Raw genomic sequence first — 20,397 nt, forward strand, 5'->3', positions numbered from 1 at the left:
AACCACTTCAAAGATAATGAATGCAGACCTGATAAACAAACTATCCATACCTGAGTGATGTACTCTTGGGGTGTGAAGCTGAAGTCTGGCAAGTCAGCTGCTACACTAGGTGCACTGCCACTGCTCCATGCAGGTGCCTTTTGTACGTGTTCAAGCTGAGATGAAATAGGCTCAAATATCACTTGGAAGGTTGTGTGATGTACATCACTACACAACTTGTTCAGTGAGGATATCAGTGGTTCTACAATGGATATCTCACCACCTTGAACAACAAGGTTATTTTATTAAACAACCAACCATTGTTATTTCAACACATACAGAATGCTATGTATACTAAGCAATTAGTTTTCTTTGTCTATTTCTCTTTTACTGTTTGTCTACATCTGAAAGACTCTTTTTACTGGTTGAGGCAGTTCCTGACAGCAACTGCAAAAAAGCTCTTTCATATCATGGCCAAACAGTAATTACAATGCAGTGAAGGAAGATTGCTTGGTTTATGAGTTTGCATATTTGTTATATGCCAGTTTATAAACCCTTATTTCTACATTGTTTATAACAATATATAAATTAGGTTAAAAATAAACAGTATCAAATAAAACATGGATCCAGAACAAATAACTTAGGTAGGAAATACGAGGTGCATTCAAGTTCTAAGGCCTCCGATTTTTTTTCTAATTAACTACTCACCCGAAATGGATGAAACTGGCGTTACTTCTCGGCGTAATCGCCCTTCAGACGTACACATTTTTCACAATGCTCACGCCATGATTCCATGGCAGCGGCGAAGGCTTCTTTAGGAGTCTGTTTTGACCACTGGAAAATCGCTGAGGCAATAGCAGCACGGCTGGTGAATGTGCGGCCATGGAGAGTGTCTTTCATTGTTGGAAAAAGCCAAAAGTCACTAGGAGTCAGGTCAGGTGAGTAGGGAGCATGAGGAATCACTTCAAAGTTGTTATCACGAAGAAACTGTTGCGTAACGTTAGCTCGATGTGCGGGTGCGTTGTCTTGGTGAAACAGCACACGCGCAGCCCTTCCCGGACGTTTTTGTTGCAGTGCAGGAAAGAATTTGTTCTTCAAAACATTTTCGTAGGATGCACCTGTTACCGTAGTGCCCTTTGGAACGCAATGGGTAAGGATTACGCCCTCGCTGTCCCAGAACATGGACACCATCATTTTTTCAGCACTGGCGGTTACCCGAAATTTTTTTGGTGGCGGTGAATCTGTGTGCTTCCATTGAGCTGACTGGCACTTTGTTTCTGGATTGAAAAATGGCATCCACGTCTCATCCATTGTCACAACCGACAAAAAGAAAGTCCCATTTATGCTGTCATTGCGCGTCAACATTGCTTGGCAACATGCCACACGGGCAGCCATGTGGTCGTCCGTCAGCGTTCGTGGCACCCACCTGGATGACACTTTTCGCATTTTCAGGTCGTCATGCAGGATTGTGTACACAGAACCCACAGAAATGCCAACTCTGGAGGCGATCTGTTCAACAGTCATTTGGCGATCCCCCAAAACAATTCTCTCCACTTTCTCGATCATGTCGTCAGACCGGCTTGTGCGAGCCCGAGGTTGTTTTGGTTTGTCACACGATGTTCTGCCTTCATTAAACTGTCGCACCCACGAACGCACTTTCGACACATTCATAACTCCATCACCACATGTCTCCTTCAACTGTCGATGAATTTCAATTCGTTTCACACCACGCAAATTCAGAAAACAAATGATTGCACGCTGTTCAAGTAAGGAAAACGTCGCCATTTTAAGTATTTAAAACAGTTCTCATTCTCGCCGCTGGTGGTAAAATTCCATCTGCCGTACGGTGCTGCCATCTCTGGGATGTATTGACAATGAACGCGGCCTCATTTTAAAACAATGTGCATGTTTCTATCTCTTTCCAGTCCGGAGAAAAAAATCGGAGGCCTTAGAGCTTGAATGCACCTCGTACAAAATAGTTATAATTTAATAGACAAAGGAAATAATCATTAAAATAGAAAAATCACAGTATTTGCAAACCGTAGGTAAGTGTTCTCTCATTGTAGGAACTAACCAATTTACAATGAAAGATGGAAGTTGCAGAAAAAAAAGATGAAAGTATTTAGATGGAGAATGGCTTAACTGATATAACTCGGTTTTGGAGTCAGAAAAAGCACTATGTACATAAAACTGTTATGATTTCTGTTGCTGCAGTGTGTCTTTCAACGTAATTTATTTTACAGCTACTATTACCAGAAACAAAAACCAGGGAAAATTTACATAGCCACAATACAAGAAGGAATAGGTGCCTCTATATTCCTTACCACAGATTGTCAAAGTCACTCAATAGCTACGAAATCATGGGGTACAAATTATTTAATAATCTTCCTCAATCTGTTCAAGAATTACCTGAACAATTATTCAAACAAACAATTCATGACTGGCTAGTCCTCCACCCATTCTATGACGTAAGAGAATTGATCAACTGTAATATAATACTATAATGTTAACAACAAACCTGTTGTTTCTTTCAAACTATTAATTGTATTTTAGTATGTATACGACATTGTCTATTGCTGTAATGGCCGAATGACAATAAAATTATTATTATTATTATTATTATTATTATTATTATTATGTGAAACAGCCAAGAGTATAATTGGCCTAAGAACTGATGGAGTTTTGACAATGCAAACTGGAATTCAAATATGCCCCAACACTATGAACTATTGAACAAAAATAGCTTAAATCAATAAAGAAAGAAAATGATGACAATGAAGTTTGTGATACATTATACATGAGGCTAATGACAATATGTTAAAATGTAACAGTCATATAAATGCAACAGACTGCTTCTGAGTTATCCTTCTACATGGGGAGAGTAAATGAGGAATGCTGAAACACGGTTACATTTGAACATCTCAGTATAGCATTACAAATCCTAATTCAACTTACCAATCCATAAAACCCAATCACATCTTCATTACTTAAGATGTTACAAAAGCATACACTTCTTGGCAAATTAATAAATACCACATGCTGAATGTTACTTTGACAGTGTCATAATAATTTTCTTGTACTTTGTGCTTTCATAACACCATTTATTATAAGTCTTTTCTCTTCTTCACATATGACTACAATGGAAAATCCAGGATGGAATGTAACGATATTAGAGAAGGAAAATTGCTACTCACCATATCGCGGAGATGCCGAGTCGCGATAGGCACAACAAAAAGATTCACACAATCATAGCTTTTGGCCATTAAGGCCTTTGTCAACCAAAGACACACACACACACACACACACACACACACACACACACTCATGTAAACACAACTCGCACACACATCTGCAGTCTTAGTGCAGTTTCAGTTCTCTGAGACTGCAGACGTGTGCGAGTTGTGTTTGCGCGAGTGTGTGTGCGTGTGTGTGTGTGTGTGTGTGTGTGTGTGTGTGTGTGTGTGTGTGTGTGTGTGTGTGTGTGTATGTGTCTATGGTTGACAAAGGCCTTAATGGCCGAAAGCTAAAATTGCGTGAATCTTTTTGTTGTGTCTATTGCGACTCAGCATCTCTGCTATAAGGTAAGTAGCAACTTCCCTTCTCTAATATTGTCATATATGACTACATCATCTTAAGCTCAACAGAACTGCTCAAACTGATTTCTCTGTCAATGGAGTTAACAGCCCAGTGGATCTGCAGTCAGTAGATTAATGAACAATAATGGTACACATATCTGTTTTCAATGGAAGGCAGGAAATGCAAAAGAAGATTCCAAGATGTCTACAGATGTTAAAGTAACCTCTGGCGCGCCACAGGGGAGTGTTATGGGACCATTGCTTTTCACAATATATATAAATGACCTGGTAGATAGTGTCACAAGTTCCAGGCGGCTTTTAGCGGATGATGCTGTAGTATACAAGGAAGTTGCAGCATTAGAAAATTGCAGTGAATAGGCACTTGGTGCAGGGAGTGGCAACTGACCCTTAACATAGACAAATGTAATGTATTGCGAATACATAGAAAGAAGGATCCTTTATTGTACGATTATATGATAGCGGAACAAACACTGGTAGCAGTTACTTCAGTAAAATATCTGGGAGTATGCGCGCGGAACGATTTGAAGTGGAATGATCACATCAAATTAATTGTTGGTAAGGCGGGTACCAGGTTCAGATTCATTGGGAGAGCCCTTAGAAAATGTAGTCCATCAACAAAGGAGGTGGCTTACAAAACACTCGTTCAACCTATACTTGAGTATTGCTCATCAGTGTGGGATGCGTACCAGATCGGGTTGACTGAGGAGATAGAGAAGATCCAAAGAAGAGCGGCGCGTTTCATCACAGGGTTATTTGGTAAGCATGGTAGTGTTACGGAGATGTTTAGCGAACTCAAGTGGCAGACTCTGCAAGAGAGGCGCCCTGCATCGCAGTGTAGCTTGCTGTCCAGGCTTCGAGAGGGTTTTCTGGATGAGGTATCGAATATATTGCTCCCCCTACTTACACCTCCCGATGAGATCACGAATGTAAAATTAGAGAGATTCGAGCGCGCACGGAGGCTTTCTGGCAGTCGTTCTTCCTGCAAACCATACGCGACTGGAACAGGAAAGGGAGGTAATGACAGTGGCACGTAAAGCGCCCTCCGCCACACACTGTTGGGTGGCTTGCGGAGTATAAATGTAGATGGAGATGTACGATGAGTAAGCTTCACACAGGTACCAAAGTGTTATTCATCAACCTTCCAACTACTCTGATGCTGTGTTTCACTTCTTTCTGTCTTGTGTTAATCTCTTCAGCATTGCATGCTACACCTAAACTGATCTGAGTCAGATTTTTGGCCTGCTTTGCTTCAGATCTCTCTCTCACAAAGTCAGACTAGCTAACTACAGACAATTTTCGCCTCCAGGTAAATATTTTCTGTAAATTATGTCTTGCTAAGTCTATTCATAGCAACTTACACCATAATTTACCATATTATTTATCATACTCTACAGCAGTATATCTCAACTATTTCTCTTTAGTTTCCTAAATGTTTGTATTCAAATTGCAAGAGTATCATTTACAGAATCCTAGGTAATGAATGATAGTAGATTCTCTTGTTATTGTATCTTCTCCAATTTTAGCAATTAGCAGTTTAATTTTTTTGATTTGCTTATCTTCACTTGTACTTCATTTTAAGTTTCCATTGAGCTTAATTAAAAAAATAATTGTAATATTCACAAATTTTCTAGCCCTATGTTAATTTTTATCTTTTATACCAAAAAAGTGTCTCTATGTGCTCCAGTACAAAAGAAATGTTACAAATTGATCTGCATAGGCCTCCAAAAGGATAAAATACAAAAATGGTATATGTAGTCATACCTAATTACATTCTAATACCAGCTACTGCAACTATGTCTGTCACTTCCTAGCCAATCATGTTAATGATTTTTCTCCTTAACAAAGACAAAGTGTATCTCACCTTCTTGAATGCTCACCACCAAATTGTCAAGTTCTTTTACACCATCTGGACTGAGGAGAAGCTGCTTGTACTGCATGAAAGGTGAAGTGTTCTGGGCCTGTAACTTTTGAGATGTGTCCTGTATGCTGCGCACTAAGTCTGCCCCCACTTGCTTTACTTGACTGAGTAGTTCGCCTGCAACAAACATAGATCATTTCTTTTAATTTCTCTTATATAAAAGTTGAAGACATACTTTTGAGAAAATTTATTTTCAAACACACTAAAAGCAAAATATCAATAAACAAAACAGTTATTCTCTGAATGAGAAGTTTCTGAAAAGATGTGAAAGATATGGAATAATGACAAATATAATAGATATGACAATATTATGAAAAGGATAGATTGCTACTCATCGTATAGTGGAGATGTTGAGTTGTAGACAGACACAACAAATAGAGTGCCAAAAAAGTGAGCTTTCGACCAAAAAGTGTTCCTCTAGGCAACACACATTCACACAAGCACAATTCACACATACATGACCACTGCCTCAGGCTGCCGAGGCTAGAATCACTGGTCTGAGACAGTGGTCATATATGTGTGTGTGTGTGTGTGTGTGTGTGTGTGTGTGTGTGTGTGCGCACATGTCATGCTTGTGCAAATGTGTGCATGTTGTCTACTTTACAAGAAGGCCTTTTAGCCAAAAGCTCACTTGTGTAGTAGTCCATTTGTTTTGCCTGTGTGCAGCTCAACATCTCTACTACATGGTGAGTAGCAATCTATCTTTTTCAATATTATGAGAAGGAAAGTTGCCACTCACCATATAGCAGAGATGCTGTGTCGCAGATAGGCACAACAAAAAGATTTTCACACTTAAAGCTTTCGGTCAATGGCCTTTGACAACAATAGACACACATACGAGCGCACGCACGCACGCACGCATGCGCGCACACACACACACACACACACACACACACACAAATGCAACTCTCACACACAACTGCAGTCTCAGGCAACTGAAACCACACTGCGAGCAGCAGCGCCAGTGCATGATGGAAGTGGCGACTGGGTGGGGAAAAGGAGGAGGCTTGGGGCGGCCAGGGGAAGAGATAGAATGGTGGGGATGACAGACAGTGAAGTGCTGCAGGTTGGGTGGATGGCAGGGGAGAGATGGCGGGGGGGGGGGGGGGGGGGGGGGGGGAATAGCGAAAAAGGAGAGAAATAAATAAAAAATTAAATACGATAAATAAAAAAAACTGGGTGTGGTGGTGGAATGATGGCTGTGTAGTCCTAGAATGGGAGCAAGGAAGGGGCTGGATGGGTGAGGACAGCGACTAACGAAGTTTGAGACCAGGAGGGTTACGGGAACATACGATGTATTGCAGAGAAAGTTCCCCCCTGCGCAATTCAGAAAAGCTGGTATTGGTGGGACGGATCCATATGGCACAGGCTGTGAAGCAGTCACTGAAATGAAGGATATCATGTTTGGCAGCGTGTTCAACAACAGGGTGGTCCACTTGTTTCTTGGCTACTGTAGTCAGTGGCTATTCATGTGAACAGACAGCTTGTTGGATGTCATGCCTTCATAGAATGCAGCACCATGGCAGCTTAGCTTGTAGACCACACGACTAGTTTCATAGGTAGCCCTGCCTTTGATAGCACCCATCCAGCTCCTTCCCTGCTCCCATTCCAGCACTGCACAGCCATCACTCCAACAATACACCCAATTTTTTAAATTTATTTTATTTTATTTTTTTATTTATTTCTCTATATTTCTCTCCTCTTCCTCTACCCCCCACCTCTCCCTTGCCCGCCACCCAACCTGCAGCACTTCACTCTCCGCCATCCCCACCATACCATCCCTTCCCCTGCCTGCCCCAGCCTCCTCCTTTCCCCCATCCAGTCACCATTCCCATCATGCACTGGTGCTGCTGCTCACAGTGTGGTTTCAGTTGCCCGAGACCACAGTCATGTGTGTGAGTTGTGTTTACGTGAATGTGTGGTGTGCGTGTATGTGTGTCTATTGTTGACAAAGACCACTGGTCAAAAGCTTTAAGTGTGAAAATCTTTTTGTTGTGCCTACCTGCATCTCAGCATCTCCGCTATATGGTGAGTAGCAACTTTCCTTCTTATAACACTGTTACATTCCATCCTGGATTTTCCACTGTTTGATTAAACTATCCTTTATCATAATATTGTCATTATTCTATGCTGTATTTTCCATAACTGATATGAACACTTAACCCTCCAGCCAGTAGTGATTTTGCGAATTTTCTATATAAATCTGCTCACAGGCACAGAAGCTATAGATCAAAGTTGGTGCAATAATTTTGTTCTCCTCCTCCTAAGTAACAACTTTACCAAAATTCAGAATGTAAACAGACATAACCAAATCGCAAATCTGTAGCAAACAAGAAAGAAATTTCAAAATTTTGCGTGGTATAATAGACTTATCAGAAAAAAGTGGTTTTTGTCACTATTAATATTGTAGGGTATGTACTAGGAAAGACAATCACTTTTGTTAATGATGTATGAGGCATTTCCCAATACACTACTGCCACAAATTAAACCTTAAAATGCACACTTTTGAGGGTTCTTTCACTTTATATTCACCTCGAAAACAGCAAAAATTTATAGCCTACATGGTGAAATAAACTCAAAACTGTGAAACATGATGAAAACTGCCGGATTACATCTTGGATGTTTGTAACATCTTGAATGTTTGTTTTCCACCTGCAGCCATTAGCTGCATTACACTAATGCAGTGGTTCTAGCACAAAGAGTGATAAACAGCAAGCTTACTAGGCAGCTTGTTCCAAAGAATGGCCGATTTTTTCAATGTATAGCAAATGAAGTGACTGTAGTTTCCACTTAGGTTTAATTTATATAGTTATACTTTGGAGCCCCCTTCACTACCATGCATCACCATAGTTCTGCTAGGAGCCTGTTCACAGAATCTGAAATGTATTGAACTCTCAAAAACACATTTTGACAAACAATTTATGGTCATAGCATGTTGGAAAATATGCTCGGCTACCTTGTACCCAGAAACTAATTTCAATTTTTTGACAAGTTTTTGCCTGCTGTTACACATCTGTGATTTTTTAAGAACTGATGAAATTCATTACTGCAAATTATTGTATAAACATTGTATTGGAGAGGATTAACCTTTTTAACCATATATACCAATTACACTTGTTTTTGTTCGTATTTTGGAGGTATTATCATTTTCCTCGATTCTACATTTTCCTCAATTTTGCATTTTTTAAAGCCTGGACCACATGAAAATTGGGTCTGCCTTGGGATGCACGGGCACACAAGGCTGTTGTTTCACTGCTCAATAGTGTTTGACATGCACGTCTCATGGGATGTCATGCCAGTGGGGCGAGTCAAAGGTGTATGGCTGTCTCATGGAGGCACTTGTGTCCTGGGGTGGAACATTTGAACTAAAGAACCTAGCAATCTTTTTTCAATGTGCCTTTCTAATACTCAGTGCCTCCTTTATGTGCGAGCAGCAATCTGTACTTTTCAAATCGTTGTTACATCACATGTTGTGAAAACTATGTTCAAAATATGAAACGAAACAATTATAGAAAGCAAATTTTAGACAGGAGAGGCCATTACATTATAAATTGATAAAATAGGCAACTGGAGCAGAAAAAACAGAAACAGATGTGAAGAAATGGATTCCGCAATGTCAGTTTTCGGAATATTCAACACTTGGATCATTGAGACAAAAGAGCAGTTGGGTAATAAGAAAATTTAAAAGTCAAATGTGCAATTTCAAGAGAATGGCTGCTCGTAACAACTTTCTTTATATCATGTTTATCCTTTAAAAGAGGTTTTCCTTTGCAGTAGGATCTGTGTGTCCTTTTCCTTTTCACTCATTTTTGCCGACTGTGTAGATGTTTCAAATGTTTTACATGCAATGCCCATTTCTGTGTGTGTGTGTGTGTGTTTGTGTGTCCACACTACTGCTACACAAATTTCAAGAACTGGTAAGTAGGCATAATCGCTCTGAATCAAAAAGGGCTACTGTGAATAATCAGTTATACATTTGGTGTTTTAGATCTTTCAATTAACTTTTAACAGAAATTATGCCTTTTTCAACAAATGGGCATGGAATTTTATGCTTCTCAATTCCACCCATAAGAGCAAAATGTATCACTGACCACTCTTTACAATCTAGTATTCATCACATCACAGGTATAAAGTAATAATAATAATACACCACAGTTTTGTATATAAAGATGTGAATTCTTTCTGCCTAATCTACCTGCATTCTTAACCGAGTATGTAACTTACCAACATTCTGTAGCAATGTAAGACACATTTGGAACATATTCCAGTGCTCATGATCGCCTTTTTGTTGGTCTAAGCGTTTAAGGGCTGCACGATATCTGTCCAAGTAATCACCAAGGAAGGCCTAAAATAAATTATTCAATTATTATACATTAGGGAAACATTCCACGTGAGAAAAATATATCTAAAAACAAAGAGCTGTAACTTACCAAACAAAAGTGTTGGTATGTTGATAGGAGACAATAAAAAACACACAAACACACACAAATTTCAAGCTTTCGCAACCCAAGGTTGCTTCATCAGGAAAGAGGAAAGGAGAGGGAAAGGCGAAATGTGGGTTTTAAGAGAGAGGGTAAGGAGTCATTCCAGTCCCGGGAATGGAAAGACTTACCTTAGGGGGAAAAAAAGGACAGGTATACACTCGCACACAAGTGTCCTTTTTTCCCCCTAAGGTAAGTCTTTCCACTCCCGGGACTGGAATGACTCCTTACCCTCTCCCTTAAAACCCACATCCTTTCGTCTTTCCCTCTCCTTCCCTCTTTCCTGATGAAGCAACCTTGGGTTGCGAAAGCTTGAAATTTGTGTGTGTGTTTGTGTGTTATTTATTGTCTCCTATCAACATACCAATGCTTTCGTTTGGTAAGTTACAGCATCTTTGTTTTTAGATTTTTTTTATATATATACTAATTAGTTATAGATATGAATATGATCTCAAAGCACTGGAAATATGTATCTCACAGAAATTTTGGAGTAATGAAAGGCATTTTAAACAAAGATAAAAATTTGAATTTTCATTTCCATGAATCTGGAAAAGCATTTGAGTAAAAATATAAAACAGATGTAACAAAAAATCAAGCTATTGCATAATTTATTGGCACTACATATTTAAAAGCCAAGTAACATTACCAGACTGGTGATCAATGAATTTTAAGTACATAAGAAAATTGCATGCAATCAGAAAAATTTGCATTACAAAAACTGTGACTTCTGATATGGAGACATGTAATCTGGTCACAACAAAACACATGACACATCATAGTAAACTACAGACTGAAGTCAGAGGAATCAAAATCTTATGATCAATTTGTAATTCAGTTTCTGTAATGAAAAGTAAACAACTACAACACTGGCAATAATTCATACACAAAACAAACAGGAGATAACACACACATTGCTTTTTGGCCTGGGGCCATTTCATTTGGTAAATAATAAAGAAGTAAGAGAAATAATAGCACTCAGTGTGGGGCACTAGACACACAGCATATTAGTATAAAAGTGAAGTTATTTCAAAAGGACAGCCTTAGAACACAGAGCAGGAAAAAGCACTAAATGATACAAAAAATTTTCAATTGAGGGTAAAAAAATTAAAAAGTGAATAAATAAATTTGCCCATCATCCTTATCCATTCTCACAAGGTCCTGGGAGACTCCCCCTTTCACTCCCAAATACTTTCATTTCCTTCAGTCATTTCCTGTGAACTGTTTGATGAGAGAAACGTTGAGCCCTAAAGCCATTACTTGTGTCACACTCTGAATGTCGTTACAATGTGTTCCTGTCTGTCTGGCCAATTTCCTTGAAGAATTACAAAATCGATATTAAAAAATATTCAAAGAACTTTAACTTTCTCATCTTGAAGTGCAATTACAATCAGAGAAACAATAGTGAAGAAACAAGCAAAAACATCAAATTCCTTTACTATGACACTTTCCTTTTTTTTTTAAAAAAAAAAAAAAAAAAAAGAGGTAGTGGTAATAGTGTGACAGAGTTGGACAATGCAGCAATTATGAACCTGGCACCCAATATACTACAAAAAAATGTTCAACTGTATACAGGGTGTCCCATTTATCTTGACCACCCAAAATAACTGTCCAGGTGCAAATTACAAAGTGTTTCAAGCAAATGTTCTTTAGCTGTCAGGGAGACGTCAATCAGCATGATTGCCTGTGTTGTAGCTTTGTATTTTACAAAGATATGACCATCAGTATGATTTTTTTAAATGGTACCCTGTATTTTTTATTCAGTAATTCATTTCTTCTCCAAAAGATCTATTCAAAAATGTATCATAGTGTACCATTCACAGAAACACAACATTATTAATTACATAATACAACACTGATGTTGACGCTCCCAGCCCTTAGTGCAGGTACCCGGGGTAATGGAACACATCCATGTGCTGATGTTGACAGAGGACAAATGTAAACATAAGTAGAATGCCCACCTATCATTCCGTCAACCATTGCCAGTTGTAGAGTTATGGGAATGAAATGTATACCAATGAAGAAAAGGTAGAAATGGTACTCATCTATGGGGAATGTAAGTTAGCAGAACAGTAATTGCAATACTGTTTTCTTATGTACGGGTATATTTAGTAAAGTAGTTTAGTGTTGTGTAGAGTAGGCTTACAGTAAAGGCTGTCCTTCCTACAAACTGCATCGACATAACGTTTCTTTTATTGTTGTTGTTGTTATTGTTGAAGGTAGGCGAAATGCTATGCAGGCAATGGAACTGTACAGAGAGTGATTTCCCGACAAAGAACCCACCCTCCCGACGGATATTTTCTCGTCTTGTTGCGATGCTTCAGAGAATGGGAAGTTCCGACCCACGACAACGCAATCGTTGTAGCACGCGCACAGATGAAGCTGCAAAAAGTCACTGTTCTCGCTTCTGTTGCTATGAATCCACATGTAAGCACATGACAGCTTGAAAATGAGATTGGCATTCCTAAAACCAGTGTACATCGTATTCTTACACATCACCAGTTCCATCTTTACCATGTATACCTACATCAAGAATTGCATGGAAACGGTTTCCAGAATCATGTACAGTTCTGTCAGTGGGCACAGCAGCAAATCCTTGCCAAGCCAAACTTCTTCTCCAGTGTTCTATTTACAGATGAATGTTCCTTCTCAAACAAAGGACAGGTAAATACAATGAACATGCGTTAATGGTCCAGCAACAACCCATGATGGCTTAGACAGATGGAACATCAGCGTCAATGGAGGGTTAACGTTTGGTGTGGGATGCTTGGTACTACAATTATTGGTCCTTATTTCATCAATGGTAGTCCAAAAGGCACAGTGTATACCATCTTCCTCAGAGGACTTCTTCCTCCTCTTCTGGATGAAGTGCCACTAAGAACCAAAATGCTTATGTGGTATCAAAATGATGGGTGTCCAGCACATAATGCCTTGTGTGCACATTGCGTTTTGAACTGATGGTATCCTGCCAGATGGATTGGTTGAGGAAGAACAGTTACTTGGCCTGCTAGGTCTCCTGAATTAAATCCTCTGGACTTTTTTCTTTGGGGACGCATTGAAAACATTGCCTATCACGAAATTCCAAAAACTCCAGAGGACATGCAAGAACGTATTGTGCTTGCTTGAAATTCTCTTCAGCAGGCAACACTGGAAGCAGTAGTAAATAATTCTTTCATTCAACAAGTGCACCAGCGTATCGGTGTCCAGTGTCATCACTTTGAGCACCTTTGAATGTTCTACTCCTGGGCAATGATACAGGAGAGTCAAAGTCAATTTTGTATTATGTTTTTACTTGGTTTTCATTTGTTTTCTGACAACTCCTGCAAGTGGACAAGTTTATGATCCCGGGCTCAAAGTCAATGTTGTGTTGTGTAGTTAATAACTTTGTGTTTCAGTGAATAGTACATGTGGTACATTTTTGAATAGGTCTTTAGGAGAGGAAATGAATTACTGAATAAAAAATAGAGGGTGCCGTTTAAAAAAGTCATACCGCTGTTCACATCTTTGTAGAAAACAAAGCTACAATGAAGGCTATCATGCTGATTGGTGTCCCCCTGACAGCTACAGAACATTAGCTTGGAACAGTTTGTAATTTGTATCTGGACAAACAGTTATTTAGGGTGGTCAAGATAAATGGGACACCCTGTAAAAGACATGGTGTTGATGAACATGAGAAAAGAATCTCATAGGGCATCTGCTGCAGGGAAACAAAGCCCATATTATGCAGGACAAGTTTCCCCATAAATTTGATTGATTGTGAGCTAAACTGTTGGCTAGTAGACAGTGGGGGTACCTGGGTTCCCTGTCAAAGCGGTAGAAAGATGTTTTGTATTGTTTGGTGAAAAAATGTCTGCTTCAAATGCAGATTTTTGTTGCAATAATTGGGAGTTTTCTCCACATTAAGCAAGACTCTTCCCTAATTCATTTAAAGCAATAACATTTTACTTCCCTCACTGAAGAACATTCACTAATAAAAAGCACTTTGACGTTAAGTTCCCACTGAGTGTCTCCCTTGCATGTCCACGTTTGTGGTGAAGCACCGCCTTGCAGGCTGTGACATCAGACACCAACAGCTCTCTTTATTGGCCAGCATACACAGCATTCAGAGAATCTTACAATGAAAATAGCAGTAGAGCTATCACCTGAAAAAGTTCGAAGCCTCCTGCAGGCAAGCACCTTAGCAGTCAACAGTGTCTGCTTGGGAGCTATCATGTGAGCCATCAAATAGTATATCAGCAAATCTTGTTCCATATGACATGAATTTAAGGCACAGGAGATAAATTGTACATACTACATTGACACAGATAGATAAATACATTACAAAATTGCAACCATATGTCTTTATAGTTGTGTGTTATGTTCATGTAATATACAGCTGAATGTAATCTAATGTTCAACATTCTTAAATAATTGTACAACTTTAATAACTTTAGTTCACAATAAATTTATCATCATGGCTTATCCATTTTAGTGTTTAGTACAACTATTGAAAGAAAAAGTGTGAGACAGTTGTGTCACAGTATTAGAAATACATATGCATGCAATAAGTGTAAACAATACCTGTATTGCTTTGATGAAGCCACAATAACCACATCCCTCAGTAAACTGTAAACATCTCTTATTGGCCTCAGAAATGATAGATACTACACGAGGAATGGACTGGCCAAGCTCTTGAATGGTGTCCATAAGGTCTTGCTTGTTACTTTCTATGGCTGATAACTGGGGCGAAAGAGTCTGTTGCTCAAATGTTGAATATTTCGCAACATATGTCACATACGGTAAGTATACTGCCTGTGCCAAGGAAAGAATGAGCTCTGCTTCACTGGACTCGTCTGCTTTAACTAAAACACATGCATATATGACCATTATTAAACAGCAGAAGTTTAAGGTACATTACTGAAGTAAGTTGCTGGGAAGCGAACAACTCAAGACTGATGAAGCAGCTAGACTTGCCAAAATAAAACGCAGAAGTACATGGAAAATTAAAATACTAGCAAAATACTTGTCTTTCAAAAACAGAACTTAATTTTTTCTGTGGCCGTGTAGAAAAAGGGAAATATGTAAAGGAACAAAGGGTGGATAAAAGCTGAACAAGGCTATTTATGGTTTATGCAGAAATAGAAATCGATAATTTTTTTTAAGCTCCACAACACAAATAATAACATTGCTTTCGCCTTCTTTTGTCTACTTTTCAGTATTGATGTTCATAAGATTTCAAACTGTATCATTACATACTTTGTTCAAAATAGTTTGTTCTGAGAGCTCAGGAACGTAGTGGTAAGGTAAGGTAACTTCATCAACTCCAAAGAACTGTGTAACAATGACAGGACTGAATTGCTAAACTGTATTATATTAAATTTGGTTGTACAACAATGTGCTGTTTACCTTCTTTAAATTCTTCATTAGAGAAATTTTGTTTGTGAGAATTTTTAGCACTGTCGTGGTTGCTGGTAGATTTGCTATCATACATTGTTACTTGAAAAATTCCATTAAATTTCTGCCTATTGCATATTCTTTTTGAGTGCAGGACAGTCACTTGCCATTACAACCACAGAACAGGGAACTCATAACAACTGGGAAGGTACCACCCTGTCAGTAGCAAATGGGAACTTAAAAAAGGATTTTGTCAGAGACAAAAAATTATTCTCAAGTGACTAGAGGTGAGAAGAACTTATTTCAGGTACAAATAGTATTTTTGGCTCTGCAGTGATCCATTGGGGCCTTAAATAACATTTATTTAACATTTTATTGACTGGCGATTCCATGGAGTTTATGTGATCACTCTAAGCTTGTTGATACCAGTGCCTACCAATTTTATTTGTATATTACAGCACTAAGGATGGTCACTAAGTGACCGAAAATCGATTTTGCGGATAATAAAACAAAAAATATGGCCAATGCTGATTCTCCTTCCAATTTATTTAAAAATTTCATTCAGATCATGATTTAACAAGCAGTGGACTCTTAACATGGGCGTCAAACTACATAAACACGCTTAAGGGATTTGTGGTTGACAACATGAAATTGTGCAAGAGTAAAAGCGATATCAATTTAGTAAACCAGAGACAGAGGTATAATTTCTGTGTTGCATGTACACTGTTAAGTATCCAAAAGGTGTGCAGCATTCTGGAACACAGATTTCCAATAAGCTTCCGCAAGAGTTGAAAGCTGTTAGTGCCAAGCTGCATATTCTCATAGTCCAACAGCATGTTTTTCGAAACTTCCTGGCAGTTTCTCTCCTGACAAAATTCCATATATTCCCAACAAAAATACTACTAGGTGTATCAGTATAGTAATTGATTTGTCCGAGTACCATTTTAAAATGAAATAGGATTTTTTTAGCTTAATGAAAGTTAAAGCATAAGTCATAAATACAGATGTGTGAATATACAAATGTTTAATTACGAGAGGAAACAGGGTCAGCTGCAAAGAAGAGGTGGTCAGGCATGACCTTGTTCAAGGAAAAATCTGGGCATTTGCCTGAAGTGATTTAGGGAATTTTACATGAGGATGGCTGGTGAGAGAGGTGAAATTTCCTAAAACATGTACATTTTCTGTTGCTATAAGGAAGAGAAAAATCATTCCTTAATTTAATGAATTATGAGAAAAAAGAATCTCTCTCATGGTAACATGAATATGATCTCATACATATAATGAAGTTAACAATACACATTAACAGCATGTCAAACCAATGAAGACCACTTTGTCAGAAAAGGAAACACACACACACACACACACACACACACACACACACACACACACGCAAGCACAGATTTCACACACCAATGACCGCCATCATCTCCGGCAGCTCGGACTGGCATTTGGGTCTGAGTTTCTGGAGATGGCGGTCATGTGTATGAGGTGCTTGCCTGATCATGTGAATGTGTGTGTGTGTGTGTGTGTGTGTGTGTGTGTGTGTGTGTGTTTCCTTTCCTGATGATGGCTGTGGCTGAAAGTTAATGCATAAGCATCTTTTAGTTGTGCCTTCCAACAACTTAATGTGTCATCTTTACAGCAAGTAGCAATTTATCCTTTCCTTATATTGCTGATATTCCAGCCGGGAGTTTTGTTCAATGAAGATCACAGATACATTGTAACAAAGGCACTTAAATAATGAAGCAAAATAAAGCCATATTCTCTTATTTCACAACATTTTTCTAGGGAAAAAGAAAATCCTTGATGAAAATAAGTGCTGAGGAAGTACTTGTCTTGAGCAGGGGTACTTATTTGTGCCTCTAGGCGTGTTCTTTAACCTTTACGTAAATCTCCCCTCTCAACTTTTGTTTGTTTGTCCAAGTTTAACAGGTTTTATTGGGATGTAGCATATCAAACTAATATGAAACTGGTTTTCTCACAGCTGAAGAGTGTGTTGAGCACCATAGTGAAAGTGAAACAGAGAATATCTTGTAAGAGTCTATTTGCTAACTTTAATACTCTAGCAATTAGTGTCATGTGTATGCCATAAACTATTACGTTTTTGAAAGAAGACAATGTGGTCATACATAGGAACATGCAAATTCATAACCACAAGAAGAGTTGTAAAATAAACTTTCATATGGTTAACAGGGGATTAGAATTAACAGCAATATGCAGATAGGTCTAATTTCTCATAATTTGCAAGCAAATGATCTGAAGATGATGAGTGGAGGTGCTTTTAAAAGACAACTTATGCAGTGGTTTATTCTTAAATCTCTGTATAGCTTGGAACTAAGACGAAATATTGTAACAACAATTGTAGTACTGAACTGCATATAAAAAACTATGGACTGAACTAATGTCCAATGAATAAAATTACTGTAAAATGGGGTAAAAAAAATTCTGTCTGCGCACAAATAGTGCTGTAATTTTCCAGTGTTTATGTTGATCATGCATGTAAAATTGTATGTTTCAAGCATAAACAAAATAAAGATTTCAAACAAAATTTTGCTTCATTCACAACAATTATGATTAATAGGAGACTGTCAACAGAAATATGCTACAGAATACTATGTTTCCTCGAGCTGACATGACTTCTAGTTCATAGTAATTTCTATTTAAATAGTTCACAAGGGCCCTGGCCTTTACTCCTTTATTTCTGTAGCTGTAGGAAGATGAAAGCTAAAGACCAGAGATATTTCTACTATTTATTTGATAAGCTAGCCTCACCACAACGTAAAAGGTTTTAAATTTTTGAGATTTCCATGAATGTGAATTTGCTACTAACGGAAAGGAATAGTTTAATCATGTTGTGGAGCAACAATGTCATGGTGAGAAGTGGGTATGTTCTAAAGCAAAGAATTTCATACAGAATACATTTAGGTTCCTCTCAAAAACATACCTGCAGGTGCATCAGTGACAGAATGCAAGTTATTCGCAAAGTGTGAAGTAAGCTGCTTGAGTGACACAAGGAAGCTTAGCTGGTCAGATGGCGGCCGTTGTTTCAATGCTGCATCAATGCATAGGTTTGGACTCGGTTCCAAATTTGCTAATACATCTGCAAACAGTGCAAGCAAGGTAGAGCGAGCGGGTCCAGCTCCAAAGACCTGAGGAACAACAAAACAGTGGATGTCAGCCGATAATGACAAAAATTCTGTCTAGTCTGTGAGAGAACATATAAAAATAAACATTGAACCACTGAAACTGATTTTAATAAGAACAAATGTAATGAATATAATAATCTCGCTCCTGCACAATACTGTGAAAATCTCTGTCAAACAATGATGTGCCACAACAAATTGTGAGTCCTACTGGTGGAAAGTACTGTCTTTCAATATACATGCTAAAGGCAAGGTGGGTTTAAGTACTGAGTTACGTAAAAAAAACGTAAGTTTGATCAACATTTCTGTAAATTATTCAAGGTGATTTTTTTGGTTATCAACATCAATTTTGGTTTGATGCAGTTCTACAGTCCTACCACTTGCCAGCTTTCCTTTTCATTTCAGAATACAGCTGCATATACTCATTTCTAGGACTGTCACTGTGGATTATTATCATTATTATTCTGTTTTTGCTCCGCTGCCCCTTGAACTACAGTTCTCAGCTACAACTCATATTGTAGCTTGTGTCCAATAATGCTCCCTCTTCAATTTTTATGTTATTTAATTGGCACTTTTCTTGTTGATTTATTCCACCTGATCTTCAACAGTTTCATAAAATACCATATTTCAAAGGCTTCCTCATTATCAGTTCTCACATCCTCACCAATACACACTCCAAATAAAGCTTCCAAATAATATTTCTTTGGGTTTTAAGTTTTATGCTTTTGAATGTTAGCAGAAACAGTTTCCTTCTGTGGAAAGCCCTTTTGCCTTGTGACAACTGTTCTACTAAGCTTAATTTGGATCTTCCTTCTCAATCTATTTTACTTCCAAAATAGCGAAGTTCACCCTCCTCCTTAAAAGCCTCTTGTTCATGTGTATCAATTATCCATCCTGCGTGGTCACCTGCTAAAAAACACTTATCTTAGCTTTTTTTGTTATAGTCATCAGCTAGCACACACTGCATTTCATTAAGCACCTGACTCAATACCTGTTCACTTTGTTGAACACTTATTTCAAACTGTATCATAATAATTTTCTGTCCATGATAAACATATTCCACATCTAGCTAGTCCTGAACTACACTTGTCTCATTGCCCCTTCAATACACAAATCATTCAAGGTAAACACTTATCTTTTCAGAAATCAGGACAATCCACTGAATAAAAAAAAATCAAATTTCATAAATTTATTTTAATTGGGTAATCTCAATAGATTCACTCTCTCTGTGTTACCCATTAACATTCCTGCTTTCCTTACCATCTCAGTACATTTACATGTTAATCCAGTAGTTATCACTACCATTAAATGAAGTACTTGCCTGAATATCTGAGAATATGGAGAAGATATTGGCCTTAGTCTCGTTTTATGGCTTGACTTAGTTAACACATGCAAAAGGCTCAAATTTGAAACTGTAAAATAAGTGCTCCTGCTAGGCCATTTCATTTAAAGAGAAACAATGTTATGCACTGCGGATATACAGAAGAAATTATTTATAGTGTGTGTGCCCCACTAAGAATTTTTTAAAGGTATGTGATGACTCAGCACAGCATAAATACATAACACGATATTTCATTCCATAAATTAGATCATCTTGATTTTACACTGAAATGATACCTCAAAGTTGAATTAATAGGTAAACCACACACAGACCTCAAAACCTAACATAAATCAGTGTCAAAGCAAACATTACATACTTGCTGATAGTGTAATAATTCTTTGAATTCAAACTGATGAGGCAAATGAGAATTTTATTTATGATGGCAAAAGGTGGATATATTAAAGACTGGTGTTGTTATAGCCCCACACAAATTTGTTATTTTTCTGAAGACTGTTTTCAACACTTTTGTAATTTATTTGGGATATAGAATTAAATTTAATTTAGGATAGAAAATAAATATAAACAGTGG

The 20,397-nt window shown here is 38.1% G+C and overlaps 1 protein-coding gene across 1 annotated transcript in view; it reads right to left on the reverse strand.

Moving 5' to 3' along the window:
* Positions 1–20,397, reverse strand: part of LOC126187608 (conserved oligomeric Golgi complex subunit 7) — an 82,400-nt gene that overhangs the window by 18,260 nt on the left and 43,743 nt on the right. Inside the window, exons 8-12 of the mRNA XM_049928802.1 lie at positions 18,289–18,493; positions 14,532–14,812; positions 9,718–9,838; positions 5,437–5,610; positions 51–262 (exon numbers count right to left, since the gene is read on the reverse strand). Of these exons, the coding sequence (XP_049784759.1) occupies positions 51–262; positions 5,437–5,610; positions 9,718–9,838; positions 14,532–14,812; positions 18,289–18,493 (993 nt within the window). The remainder of the gene's footprint in view (positions 1–50; positions 263–5,436; positions 5,611–9,717; positions 9,839–14,531; positions 14,813–18,288; positions 18,494–20,397) is intronic.

Source organism: Schistocerca cancellata, chromosome 1 (assembly GCF_023864275.1).
Source record: "Schistocerca cancellata isolate TAMUIC-IGC-003103 chromosome 1, iqSchCanc2.1, whole genome shotgun sequence".
In the NCBI taxonomy this organism is placed as follows: domain Eukaryota; kingdom Metazoa; phylum Arthropoda; class Insecta; order Orthoptera; family Acrididae; genus Schistocerca; species Schistocerca cancellata.